The sequence below is a fragment of the Elgaria multicarinata genome, chromosome 9, assembly GCF_023053635.1.
Source record: "Elgaria multicarinata webbii isolate HBS135686 ecotype San Diego chromosome 9, rElgMul1.1.pri, whole genome shotgun sequence".
Taxonomy (NCBI): domain Eukaryota; kingdom Metazoa; phylum Chordata; class Lepidosauria; order Squamata; family Anguidae; genus Elgaria; species Elgaria multicarinata.
This window is the reverse complement of record NC_086179.1, coordinates 20,691,454-20,706,662: the sequence shown is the minus strand read 5'-3', so window position 1 is coordinate 20,706,662 and position 15,209 is coordinate 20,691,454. Positions and strand designations below refer to the sequence as shown.

At 38.5% G+C, this 15,209-nt stretch overlaps 1 protein-coding gene across 3 annotated transcripts in view; it reads left to right on the top strand.

Annotated features, from left to right (window-relative positions):
* ERC1 (ELKS/RAB6-interacting/CAST family member 1) overlaps nucleotides 1-15,209 on the top strand; it is a 203,268-nt gene that overhangs the window by 95,164 nt on the left and 92,895 nt on the right. For all 3 annotated transcript variants that reach the window (XM_063134903.1, XM_063134906.1, XM_063134904.1), the window contains one exon: nucleotides 5,511-5,642. In XM_063134903.1, the coding sequence (XP_062990973.1) occupies nucleotides 5,511-5,642 (132 nt within the window). The remainder of the gene's footprint in view (nucleotides 1-5,510; nucleotides 5,643-15,209) is intronic.

Below are 15,209 nucleotides of genomic sequence, written 5' to 3'. Positions count from 1 at the left end.
CCTCTATTTTGTCATGGTCATTCCACTTTCCACATAAGAAGTTTAAATAAGTAAAGCATTTTGTTCATATTCTTGTCTCTTATTCATGAGTTAAACTGCACACAGGCCATTTAATTCTATTAGTCACTTAAATTTGATCAGTTTAGTTTTGTGCAGGGGGGAAGGGAATGAAGTGGCACATGTGATAATTTTGTTTCTTTTAAGTGGCCATACCCTGCCATAAACTGCATAACCATAATCCAGATTATCTGTTCATACCCCACAGTTGTATGTTATTTTGGGTACTTAAGAATGAAGGAGCTGTAATGAAACATTTTGTGCTGTACCCCAAAACTATGTAACAACAACAAAAATTCAGACCATCAAAATTGTAACTAAAGTTTAAGGTGCTTTGCTTTGTACAAAATAATTCAAAGCATTTTATGTGTATTTTCTGTAATAATCTCTTAGAGTTAGAGTCCTTCTACTACAACTTTAATTCATGTGCAAGTCATTGAGCCAGAGCCTGATGGCAGTTTCATGCACATGCCCATTAGCCCACGAAGGCATTGCAAGACGGATGGGAGGACATGCCCCCATCATTCACATACATCATAGATGCATCTGACCTCTGCATGCAGGTGACAATCCAACAAGTGAATCCATATCAGAAGCCTGCAAATAGGCCACCCTTGCTGAATCAGGCAGATACTGGTTGCATCCAGATGTCATGCTAAATTATGGTTTAGTGAGATAAACCTTTCCCCAGACTTGCATACTTCTCCCTTCCCTGCTTCTCTTTTACCATGGCCTTGAAGAGGAGTTTGGAAGTTTTTGTTTTCATTTTTGTTTAAGCACAGCTTGCCATGTCATCCAAACTTGACGGGCCTGTGGACAGTTTCAAATAAGCCAACTTCAAAGCATGCTTTATGAAACTCTCTTGTTTAAACTAACCATAGTTAAGATTAACCACAATTCTAGATTTGTACATGCCAGAAATCTGGGCATAATAAAAAACAGAAGCTTCTGAACTAATCCTCCTGGCCACACAGGGGAGGGGGGAGTGTGGATGCAGGAGGAGATTAGGCTTGTTCACATCTCGCTGAACCACTGTCAGGAGGACTTAGGTGGTATACCTGTGCCTAGGTATTTCTTCCAAGATTCTCCACTTAATTGTTTGTCAAGCTGCCCGTAGTAACTCAAGCTATAAACTTGTACATAGTATAGGCATTAAATAAAACCTAAGAATTTCATCAAAAGCAGCACTTCATCTGTCTTTCTTAAAGTTGTCTGTCAGGGATTATTTTCTTGTGTTGACCATCTACAGGATAAGTCTTTCCTTTGGAGTATATTTTCATAAAAATGATGCCCCCACTTTTTTCCAGATAGAATCAAGGCAATTTATCCAATACAACTCATTTTCCGTTATTCTTCTGGGGACAAATTAGTTAAACAAAAAAGTTAAGCATAGGGAGAAATAGATATTCTGAAGGCAACCATTACTGGGTTTGGGGTTAGTACACAGAAGCACCAATTTCAGATAATTTTGGCTTTTGTGGTTTTGGCAGGAATTAATAATTCATTATATAGTGCTTAAAATATGATCCCTATTTTCTTAAACTGACCATATGCAACCCAGCCAAATAAACAAGCTTCCAAGCTCTTACTCCACTGTCTGTAATAGGCATGTAGTTTGTGTCTTCCTGTGTCCAGTAACAAAGTGTTTGTCTTATACAGGCAGTTTCTGATGATGGAAACTTGACATTTAGGAAACATAAGAGTATTGGAAGAAAGAATAAAGCCATAATGAAAGTTATCTCAGTTCATCTGGACTAAAAAAGAAACTCTTAAAATGGATTTATAATATTGTCTATTTTAGCTTCTTTTAAATTGGTTTTGCACATATTTGAAAGCTTGCTTCTCTAACAGCCGGATAAAAGCTGATTTCTTCCACCACACCTTTCTTCTCAGGGCTTCACTAGGTGAGTAAGCAGTAGCATTTGGACTGTGATTTCACCTAGTTTTGCATTTCCTGGCTGGAAATATGAATCTCGGTAGCTCGTAATGCTCATCATAAACACAAGGTGAGTATTAGAGCCTTGAGAGCTAACCTCTAGTTTTGAATGCAAAACAAGTTCCTGCACATGTGCAGAATATTAATTTTACTTGAATATTATATTTAGTCCAAGCCCTAGTAATCCATAGGGCTCTCAAAGCTAGACAAACAGTTCCCAGAAGGAATTTTTAAAGCTCCAGTGACTGGTTGGCAAATCCGGTGAGGTTGCAATCCTATACACACTTACCTAGTAGTACAGCCCATTGAACTCCAGAGTATTTGTTTATATAAGATTGCAATGTAAGAGTCAGTTGAGAACTCTGGGAAGGGGAAGGGATTTTTCAAATAGCTCTCTAAAAAGCATTATACTTCCTTTTTCCTTTTCCACAGAATCTATTATTTGCAGGAAATAGAATATGGTAGTTCAGAATAGCTTGTCTTTCATAGAGTTGTTTCTGAGTTGTGTGGAAAAGTTGTGGGAGTTTCTCACACCGCCACAACCATTAATCATAGGGTTAATAGGATGCAAAACAAGTGGAACAGTTTCTCAGGTTCATCAAGTAAGATGCTCCATATTGTTAGAAACGTGGTTTCCAACACCACAAATCTGCCTAGTGTAGCTTACTGTTTGCATGAAGGTGGCTAATGTGGGCCAATCTTGGGGCCTGACATTTTTTTCATGGAACCAGGTTAGATGGCTCATGGTCGAACAAATAGGGGGCTAGGAAAGAATTCCATACTCTTGCCCAAAAGGCCTGTCTTAGGAAAATAATGACACCAAGTAATGGCTTGGGCATATGAATGGCTGTAGCTCAGTGGTCCCAGGTTCAGTCCATGATATTTCCAAGTAGGGCTAGGAAAGCATCCTACCTGAAACCCTGGAGAGGTACTGCCAGTCAGCATAGACAATACTGAGCTAGAGGGAATCTGTCTCCATGTAAGGCAGCTTCCTATTCTGTGATGATTTATTGACAGCTTCTTATTTTACTATACACAGATATTTTGCTGCATTTGAGTAGCTTTTTCAGAATATTTATTTAATAATTTAAATTATGTTGTATGGGTAACTCTGAATACAGTAATATGTAGAACATCTTAGAATTTCAGGTTAAATTTTCATACTGATCACATTAGAATATTAAGATAGAATTAATTGTTGCGCTACTTGATTGTGATCTGTATTTGTCAATAGAATCTGAGTGTCCTACACATTTAATATTTCTGAATGGAAAAGCTTGGTCTGTTGTACATACTTTCTTCAACTGAAAAATACATTTCGAAACCATGATACAGCTGTGCATTCTTGCTTTTTCATATGTTCAGTTTCTACGCAGCTGATCTAATCAGCTTTAACCGGACAGATAATTCTACTTTAAAACAGAACTGGAGACACCACTGAAGATTTTGAATGTGAGAGTCTGGATTCTATCATAACATAGACAATCTAATGAGTATTTTCTATGTCTGGTGCAATTAGAACTGCACACTGTAATTTTCAAGGATTGTGTATAGGGTAATTCTAACTCTTAAGCACCTGCAGCAACATTAAAAGGATTTAATCAACAGTGTTTCGGAAGATATAGGGAGTAAGCACAACATTCTTGATGCCGGAGTAGTCACTCTGTGAAGATCAATCCATGATCGTCATCTTTGTTGAGACATATTCCTGAGTTTCTGCTTGAACCTTTCTCCATGTTAGTCTTACATTGCTTTCTGCTCCTGTCAGTTCTGATATGTATACATTATTGCTAGCTCTAGGGATGGACGATTCTGTTCATTTTAGTTTCTCCTATTTCCACACTTAAGTATATTTCATCTTCTTTCCGCTTCAGCTGGTGATTTAAAAAAAAAACGCATGAAAATTTATATGCATTTTCATGTGAATTTCTCTTACATGCATTTTATATGCAATTTTGCCTACTATGCACATCTTTGCAACCAATTTCCCATAATATGCATTTTAACATTATTTTCAGTAATATGCATTGTTGTATGCATTTTTTTTTAATCAGAGAACTGCATTTCAAAATTTGGAGAAGTGTAAATACTGTAGGATAATTAAGTTTTGGTGCGCATAATTAGGGAAGTGTGAATTTGGTAGGTTTGCATTAAAATGAGAACCAAGTAAATTTCTCCCTAATGCTAACATCAGGACTTGGCACCCTTCTCATCACTAGTCAAGGCTTGCACTTCTCTCATCAGTCAAGTACGTCTATGTAGTGAAACAGGCTTATTGGAACTTGTGAATTTTACCGAACTAGCAATAGCTTGTTTTGCTGCGGTATCATCTTCACAAGCATGAATATTGTGCAAATGTTGTGATCATATAAAATATTAAACAGCAGAATGAAGGGTGCCAAGCCAAGCTGCTTTCAAGATGTTTCCACTACCACCACTGCAATTCCTCAGAGTTGAAATGATTCATCAGAAGCAGGAAGGGAATGTTTTAATTCTGCTACTTTAGTTCTTAGCATTTTACATAGTAACTAATAAGTACTAACTGTAAACTTCACAGAAGCCAGGCAGGCCCTTTCTGATCTGAATATTTTCTTTGTGATCTGAATATTCAGAGTAGTCACGAAGTAGTGCAATATTGAAAGCACTTAACTATGCCTATGGAATTGTTCTAACTATGCTTATAGAATTGTCCTGTCATTTAGTTGACAGTGTAACTTGAGCCTAACACTTCATGGATGATCATTTTTTGTAATAAACATGGGATGGCAATCATTTACAGTTTCGGAAGCCGAGAATGTTCACATGTGTGTGAATGCATTTTGGAGTTTTCACACTAGAATAAACATCTTGTTTTTGCACTCCCATTTTTTCAAACTTTAAACAAGCATCTGATATAGCATTTTGGTCTTTGACAAGAATGTAAAGATTTCAACATGAAAAAGTTACGTTCCTACTAGAAAGTTTCAAATATGATGTGATTGAACCCCTGGCCTTCATCTTTCCATCAGACTTTTCCATAGATCCTTTACCATATTAATTTAATAGAAAAGGGCTTGATGATTGCGAAATCTTAATATTGCTCTCCGAAAGATAGCATTTGTCTTTGAGCAAATCACTAGCTGCAAGTTGCACTCCTTCTGATTTCCTACACTTTGCTCGTCATGTTGTGGATGCCTTGAGAAGAAAGTCTGAATGCTTGTTGCTATACCACATCCTTTGCCTACTAACCTGCTATGGAGCTGCATGTTAATCTCTGTCTTTTGCACAGACTAAACCTGTCAGCTGTACTAGCTGATCTTAATACACCTAGCACTGCTGATCCTCTTCGTTTGCTAACTTTCACCTTTGCTGTGGCATTCACCTTCTCCAGCTCTTCCTTCACTTTACATCTCCCTTCCTCTGTATGAAGACCTGTCTTTGTGGAATTCCGTCACTGAAGAGTGCTATATAGCACTTGGTTGATTTGCTCTGACTTTTAAATCCAAGCTACTTCATCTGGTCTCCTATCATTTTCCAGGACAATCTGCATAAGAAAGATGATCGGATTGAGGAGCTAGAAGAAGCACTGAGAGAGAGTGTGCAAATAACTGCAGAGCGGGAAATGGTGCTGGCTCAAGAAGAATCAGCCAGGACACATGCTGAAAAACAGGTCTGCATAGTTATAGTCACCGCTGTTGCTGTTTGGGAAGTGTTATAGGGTGCAGTAACTTTGAACTTTTGTGGCATCATCTTATTGGAGGATCCTAAAGCCCTTGATGGACATGAAGCAAGAAGGTCTGGTAAATGTAGTTCATCTCCCCTCACCCAAATCAATTTTAAGCCTATTTGACTATGGAAATGGGTGTTCTAAATGATGTCTGCAAGTTGCACTGACTAAACTTGTTTTTTTAGGACTAGGACTAAGGAAGGTTCTATAGCTACACCAGTTAAAGTTTATCTTTTTTATATAACCCTGATTACTGCTGCTTTCCTCCCCCTTGACCCTCCTTTTCCATTGAAACAGCAAAGTGAGAAATACGCCTGCTAGATATATATGAAGATTAGCTCTCTGTTATTTTCATCCTAAAGGTTTCCTCAGCTAACATTCTCTAACGTTTCAGAGCTTTTCACACATTGTCCATAGACTCTTAAAACATAAAAGGATCAAATATTTCTTGCTCAACAATACGTGAATAGAATAAAATCTAATATGAATTTAACTTTTTTAAAAGGAGGTCTTTGGAAGAAATCTTTTTCAGGCATTCTTATATCACCAATCTTGGTAGTGGAAGAATTATTCCTTAAATCACATAAAGTTTCCTGGGGGCAAGAATATTCAGCATTAGTTGTAGAGACGTAGCACTACTTGTACATTTTTAGATTGGATATATTATTGATTAATTTAAAAATTTATGGTATACTTTTCCACCCCAAAAAGGTACTCAAAACGAGCAACAAACAATAAAAAGAAACAGCCAAAGAAAACCAATGCAATTAAGCAATAAAGTATGTCAGAAGAGGAGAAAATATGAACAGAAGATCAAATAGCATCTTAAAAACCAAATAATTCAGGGGAGAAGAATTAGTTAATATCAAAATGTCAGGAAAGGATGGTCTTTGCAAGCCAACAGAAAGATAATAAGGAAGGGACCAAACAGGGGGCAGTATCCAACAATAACATTCAGTAACTTCAAATAGCGCTAGCGGAGCTCTCCTGAATCTTGCACATTGCACAAAACCACTTGCGTAACCACACTTGTGCAAACGTAGTTTTAGTTAGATTCTTCTCGTGTGGCTGTTTTGCAAGGATCACTGGATGCACTGAAACATGATTGTACCAGAGACCCACAGAAGAAGGTACCTGCTGCCTGTTTGTCAGCTAGAGAAATCCTAAAGATTGTTGGGTTAATGTTTCACCTGGATATACCAGCATATTATTTATTATTTATTTATTTAAAACATTTATATCCCACCCTATATCATTACAATCTCAGAGCGGCATACAGATAAAAACATACAGTATAAAACAATAAATATGCGCAGTTAAAAACAAATTAAACCATAATCCAAGTTAAAACAATATATAATTTTGTTTTAACTTGTTTCATATATATCCATGAACCTGACCTTGGTGTCTACAACAGCCTGGACAACCATGCTATACAAACATTTTTGTTTGTAGTACTCTGAGCCATTGGATTTGGGGGCCAAAATTCAAATATGGCAGGTACCCTGAGACTAGAGGAATCCCAATCTTTGATCACTTTCCTGACATTCCCCACTTTAATTACATCCTCCAATATAGCTTGTTGGTAATGTAGACCATCTCTGAAGATTTCGTAGTCATGTGATGCTGAGAAGCAAATATCCCATGTTAAGAGCCAGTTTGTATAGGATTAATGTGTGTTTTTCATGGGCACCACATAGTGTATCATTGCCCTACCTCTGATGGAACAGTGTTGAATTATTTTTCACAGCTGCATTTCTCAAAACTATAGTCTACTGAAGTAGGCCACCTCACTGCTCACCTGTAATTCCAGATTATTTATGTATGGATAAGTTTTAAACGCTGTTCCCCTATGCAGACCCTTTGGGGACCTCACTGTTTACATCCTTCAATTGGGAAAATGTACAATTTCTTATTGTGGTCTATGTGTATCATGCATATGGTCTCTGTACCTTCATGGAGCCTCTGATGGGAACCTTCTATACCTGAGGGATTTTTGATGGGAACCCTCTCCCACCATCCCAATAAGCAGGTTCATAGCAGGTTCCTGCCTATTCTCCCAGTTCTCCTTCAACCACTACTATGGCACCCTTGTAGAGAACCTTATTCTCTTCTTCATGAGGGAAAATGAGTACATGTTGAGGATTTTTATATTTGCTTCTCTATCTTCTCATTTTTCTTCTGCTTTAAATTTTTGTGTTTATTGTTTCTTTCACATACTCCGCAATTGCCTGACAATGTTTAGCCATTCAGAGCCCTTTTCACAAGTGCGCCTACTGGTCAAAGTCTGAATTGATGCGGATTGGAGGAAGCATATTTCCTAATGGTCAATTTCGATGGTGCCCTGATTTTATTACCTATCTGGGAATACTCATTCCCAGAGAGATGTCTCAGTTGATTAAAATAAACTGAATAAGCTGATTATTGAGATTGCACGAGATATAGATAGATGTGCACCATTAAAGTTGAGTGTGGGATAAAGTCAACACACTTAAGATGAACGTTATGCCTCAAATTCTCTATGTTATGTGTGGGATTCCTTTACTTATACCTGACAAATACTTTCAACAACTTAATGCTTTGTTTTGTAAATTCTTCTGGTGTGTTGCCTCACCTCAGATACCTTTGAAACGGATGCAGCTTCCAATTAATGGAGGTAGGTTTGGTTTTCCAGACTGTGCTTTGTACCATTGGGCCTATCTATTGGCTTGTACTAAGTTTTGGTCTTTTCCAGCTTGCTTAGATTTGCCACCCTGGTTAGTTCTGGAATCCTTATGGTTAGAACAGAAGATGACACTCGGTTCTCAACATATTAGAGTAAAAAAATGGATGATACTCGGTTCTCGAAATATTAGAGTAAAAAAAAAAAACCTCTTACAATTTTGGCTGCTAGAGAGGTGTGGCATATAGTATCACATCAATTACAGTTCATAGCATTCTCTCATTCAAAATTGACTTTATGGGGAAATCCAGACTTAAGAATTGAAAATAAAGCGTTCTTGTGGAGGACTTGGATGGATAAGATGATTTTTAATTTGGATCAATTAATAGGCCCAGACGACGAGTTTTTGTCATTTTCTGATTTACGTCCTAAATATAATTTAACTACTACAGCTGAATGGCAATACTTGCAGTTGCAACACTTTCTGGAATCTAGGTTTGGTCCAGCCGGTTTCACAGCTTTTCAACAGCATCCCTAGGATCATTACGTGAAAACAAGAGGTAGAGCTGAATGTCATCCATGTATTGATGGCACTTCAGCCCAGACCTCCAGATCACTGGAGTGCCGTCAGTACATAGATGAGTCCTGCCTACCATATTTTAGCTCTAGGCTTAAAATCTTTATGATGGGATTTATTCAAACTGATTTTATTACTATATCTCTAGTTTTTAAGCTCCACTTACATATCTCTGTCAAAAATGGAGTTAATTCTATATGCTGAATCTATGGATGTTATCAGATTTATATCCCAATGTTGTAGCAAACAGGTTTATACACATATACATATATATATATACACACATATACACACACACACATATACATACACACACACACACACACACACACACACATCTTTGCCTAATCTGGCCTATAGGAAAGCAGTTTCTCATAATTATTAGTTCATAATCCATCATTAGTACCCAATCCATGTCAGGTTTGGCTTTCTTTTAGCAATTAAGTGGTTCACAAAAACACACAGAAGCTCTTGCCTTAGCATTTTGTATCACTGAATGGGCTTGCCAAAAGGATGCAACCCTATGGCTCAGTCCCTCCAGTGGCATCACACTGAAGGCACACTTTCTGGCACTGTAAATCTTAATTTATAGTGCAACTGCTGCCTCTGTATGCTACCAAAAGAGTCCATCCAGAAACACTTGGTCTTTAAAATACAAGCCCAAGGCAGCAGGGTTGAGTGCCAAAACTGTACCTTTTGTTGGCGGTGGGGGAGTCTTTATGTAGTAATTACATCACAGATTTGCAACCAGCCATTGTTTTAATTATTTCATTTAAAAAAATATATAAACCACCTTTCAGGATCACCCAAGTCTCTATAGGGGAGAATCTTTATTTCTGTTATTTCCTTCTTTTAACTTTGAAGGGCCTCATTTTTCACTGTGTTTAATAGAAATTTTGTGAGGGGGTGGGGAAATGTAATGATGTGTAGCTGTGTCTCTTTTTTCTTACTGACAAAACCTTTAATGTATTAAAATTTGTTAACAATCCTGGTTTGAATTGCTTTCTACATGTTCACACTTCTTAAACCCCTTAATTGCCCTTTTTTGTTTTTAATTGCATGCTTTCCCCTCTTCATCCGATTTACTGTTTTCCACTGTTATGCTTCTCATTGTCTGTTGAAGCCAGTAAACGAAAGAATGTGTGAGATCAATCATTTAGGCAGTAAATGGCTAAAGGTATGAATAAGTTTTGTTTTGTGTTTATGTCTCTCCCTGCTGTTTCCTGCTTTATCTTTATCAATAGTAAACCTATTGCTGAGGGCTGGGGGGCCTGTGGCCCTCCAGATCAGCCTCGTCCAAGCTTGTGCCCTGCAAATGTTTTGGACTTCAATTCTCAGCATGGCCAATGATGACAAACTATGGGAGATGTAATCTAAAATCATCTGGAGCCCACCAGGTTGGAGAAGGCTGCTCCAGACGTTGGTCAACTCCAATTCCCATGAGATCCATCTAACATGTTCATTGGTCAGGGATGATAGGAGAGGCAGTCCAAAAACTTCTGGAGAGGCACAGGTTCCCCAGTTCTGCTATAGCCCTATCTTGTTGCCATCCCTTTTCTTGTGGCTTTTGAAGGAAATGTAGTGCTCTGTTGCAGCAACTTGGAGTGGGTGCAAACATTAAAACTCTCTCCTCATAACCTGCTATCAAAAGCCTTCCAATCCCAACTCGAATTAGTTTTGCACCACGTACAACAGATACACAGACTTGAAATTTATTACATCTCCAGGCAAATCACTGAGAGTGCTTCTTTACATTCCCATGCAGTCCAACTTACCACACAGATAGTAAACAGAAAGGGATCTTTCCAGTTTAAGAGGTTGTTATTGGGAAATTGGTGGTGGGTGCAGTTTTCTAAGTCTGTACACCAGAATTTATTTATTTATTTATTACATTTTTATACCGCCCAATAGCCGAAGCTCTCTGGGCGGTTCACAAAAATTAAAACCATCATAAAACAACCAACAGGTTAAAAACACAAATACAAAATGCAGTATAAAAAGCACAACCAGGATAAAACCACGCAGCAAAATTGATATAAGGTTAAAATACAGAGTTAAAACAGTATAATTTAAATTTAAGTTAAAATTAAGTGTTAAAATACTGAGTGAATAAAAAGGTCTTCAGCTGGCGACGAAAGGAGTACAATGTAGGCGCCAGGCGGACCTCTCTGGGGAGCTCATTCCACAACCGGGGTGCCACAGCGGAGAAAGCCCTCCTCCTAGTAGCCACCTGCCTCACTTCCTTTGGCAGGGGCTCATGGAGAAGGACCCTTGTAGATGATCTTAAGGTCCGGGTAGGTACATATGGGAGGAGGCATTCCTTCAAATAACCTGGCCCCAAACCATTTAGGGCTTTAAATGTCAATATCAGCACTTTGAATCGGGCCCGGACCTGGACTGGCAGCTAATGAAGTTGTAAAAGGACTGGAGTAATGTGATCTCGCCAGCCAGTCCCTGTTAGTAATCAGAATAATCTTAGAAAGTAAGTTCCTTAAGTTACTAATAAAAATTTTCTTCCATCAATTAAGATTTTGTCTAATCAAGGTAGAACAGACAGAATTTGTGATGTAAATGAAGAACTTTTTAAAAATAGCCACAGCAACTGAGGATTGCGAGTATGGGGCATTCCGTTCTCATTTCTTGGGAACAAAGGATGCTGCATTATACTGGGTCAGATTATTTGTCCATCTAACCTACTGTTGTCTACTCTAATTGCAACAGTTTTCTATGGGCTTGGGCAGAAGTCCTTTAAATCACCAGCTACCTGACCCTTTTAATAATTTTTTGTTATTATTAATTTATTACATTTTTATACCACCCAATAGCTGAAACTCTCAGGGTGGTTTAACTGGAGATGCTAGGGATTGACCTATTATCCCTCTCCTAAAAGCATGAAACAAGACAGTCCCTGAAGCCTCTCCTGCATCTACTGATAATTCCAAATGCTGGTGAGAGGAAGGGGAGCCCTCCTTCTTTCAGGAACTCCAAAATAGGCAAGAATTCCCTCCTTAAGAAGAGCTGAGCATCTCTCCTTATTGAAAATAAGGATTTACCTTAAATATCAAACTTCACTTAAGCAAAATAAACTTAAGTATCCTTGAAGATAATGTTCTATACTAGATTCAGTTGGGATACTGTCTTTTGGACTATTGTGGCTTGACTCACTACATTTTTATCTGCATTTTATGAAGCTTTGTTCCAAGGAGTTAATGCAAGTTAATAGTGGGAGCCCTTCTGAAACTTTCCAGTAGGCTTTTTGTTCACTATTTAAATTTGCCCACAAGTCATGCTATCTACTGTATGTCAAGCTGCCATCTTCACACAGAGAAGTGATTATAACTTAAGTAAACATCTCAGTGTTAAGAGTAAAATAAGCTGCTGCTATAGCCACAGGGCAGCTTCATCCAAGTAGTGGTCCAGATGCAGGAAGGGATAGAAAACAGTTCTTACTGGTTACAATATTTGGTGCCAATATATAGTCCCTTGCAAAAGCCAGACATTCAGTTGTTTAGTTCCTCTTTTTCCCATGGCCTGGTTCAAATATCTCGTGGATTAGAAGACCACAGAACAGCTCCTTTTCCTTCTCAGGAACACTTCTCCCATGCCAGCAAGGCTCTGTTTGTTATTTGCATGGCTTTCTTCATTTTTCCAGCACTCTTAACAAGCTACAGCTGCTAGTTCTCTTCTTCAGGTCTGGCAACTTAGGCAGACTTGAAGAATGGTTTCCTCTTTTCATCTGGGGAAGGAATTTAGCTCCTTCATGGTTCACGCAAGAGCAAGGGTTATACATATTGTCATACTATCCCACTTGGAAGGCTGCATTGGTAGCATTCTTCTCTGCACATTAGAGTCTGTAAATAAGTTGACCTATTCCTCCTTGAACAGGAACAGTTTAATTTTAGAGGAAATTGCATTATTTATACAGTATTAAATATTCTGCATTTTATTCCAGAAGATAGGCAACCTGGTATCCTCCAGACGTTTGAACTACAACTCCCAAAAGCCCCAATCAGCATGGCCAATGGTCAGGGGCTATGTGAGTTGTAGCTCACCTGGGGTGCCCTACTGTTGGCAGGCAGCAGCACTGGTCCCCAGTGTGCGTGCGGCCAGGCCCTACTGCTGGTTGCAATGTTTGGGGGCTTGTCCCCAGGAGTGCTATGACTGGAGTTTCTGAAAGGGGTAGGTTGTGCCTTACAGAAACTTGCATTTCTGTTTGTTTGGGTGCTTTCTCCAGGAGGCATTATATCACCTTCGCTGGATATACACAAAGACTGGATATACACATGCACAAAGACTGGCAGTGTTGGCCACCAGCAGTAGGGCACTGTTGGATCCTACCCAAGGTTTCCTACCCCTTTCATTCTGTCTGTGGAATCAAAAGGCAGCTATAATTTCTCTACCAACCAACAAATATCTTTGTTCATTCCAACCTATTTTTAAACTATGTCAGTGAAATGCAAATTCTTAAACCAATATCTCCTTTTGTCAAGAACCTTCTCATAATGAAAGGCTCTCAGGTCTCCTACACAATATCTGCAACACCTCTAATTGCTTTTCTTCTTTGCCAGCTGATGGCCCATAAGTCTGCTTAAATTATTTGTTGGTTCCTTGTGAATTGCATCCAGCAGAGTGAATGTGTGTATTTTACTGATATTGTTAAACCTATCTGTCCACCAACTGGCTTGATGGTCATGTGACTGCCACAGGAAATGTATTGGGATGTCACTGACCAAGGCGGTCATATTGCATTTCATATGTATTAGAACGGGGGTGAGTAGAAGGTAGATCTGGATCCTCTGGTAGTTCTCTGGGTGATTTGCAGTAGATCATCAAGGATTTCTGATTACCAATTGTTTCAACAATAGCAACAACATGATACTATCTAAATTATACTGCTTAAATAAAGAAAGCTTGGGATAACCAGGATTGAATTATGTATGGAAAGATTGTAATGTCTGTTTATATCTGGTATTCTGAACAAATTCCTGGGCTCAGATTTGTTCATTCTAAGCATAGATCATTTATCTTACTTATTCTTAAAATTGATTGAAGGATGGATCAGGACAAATATCTAATAAGAATATTATGAGCATTGTTCAGCACTGTGTCTTCTGATCTTCAATACAGATTTGTGGAGTTGTATGTTCATAGTGCAGATGTAGTTGAGAAATATATTGTCTGTAATACTTGACAGCAACTAAAACATCCTAAATGCCTCTTAGAAAAGCTGGATCTTCAGTAAATCTATAATTATTTTTTCTATATTTGTGTAAAGGTTTATTAGGTTGTGTTTTTAAGTAAACTATCTGGCTGTGATTGGTACCTTACACAGGGCCTGTTCAGACAACATGCGAAGCCGTGTTAGGCTGCTAACCCTTTTGCAGCAAATAGTTCAGACATCACAACAAACAATGAACAGAAGATTCATGGTTTCTTCAGCCACTTGCATTTGCAGGACAAGCCAAGTCAGAGATCAGGCAACATGTACCACCATGCGGCTCATTATAAATAAGCCAGAGTTCCAGAGAATCCTGGCGTATTGTTGTGTCCATATGTGACTATTGAGTCTCTTTGCCTGTTTTAATAAATGGACTACAAAATAGTCATGGGGTTTGAAGGAGTCCAGAAAATCAGCTAATTCAACACCCCCTGACACAAGTCAGGATATATTGTACCTCAGGGGTAGACAACTTCTGGGACAAGTTCTGGAGGTCAGGGAGTGTATTATCTCCCCAGGACCCCCCAGGTGCTTCACCCCATTGGCAAAAAAAATCCTGTCACTCAATTTGCAGTGGCAGCAGCAAAAATCTTTTCTTTCTTTTTTCAGATTTCGCAGCAGGGACAAGTAGGATGCAGAAACCAAGGGCTCTGTGCGTGCGTGCGCAGGCAGAAATCTTGTTGTCCACATGTGCATTCCCAGTAAAGATTTCTTAAACATATTATTAAAACCTGACTGAGAGTAGATCCTGAATCATACTAGTTTTAGCTTTGTGAGAGAGGGGTTGTCTTTTCGTCAAACAAACTTGTGTTGTGCTGATATGTCCCCTGATATCTCCCCACCATAACAACTTACCCTTTCTTCCACTTCTGTTAATTTTCCTATTTCATTTCAGATTTCAAAGAATACCAATATAAATGTACCCTGGTTCCCAGGATGCATTAAAAAATTATGCCGTACAAGATGGCGAAAGGGCAGAACTAATTGTTAGTTAAATAAGGTGGCATTTTGTATTATGCCATACTGGCTCTGTTTTTGTTACAGAAAAACATG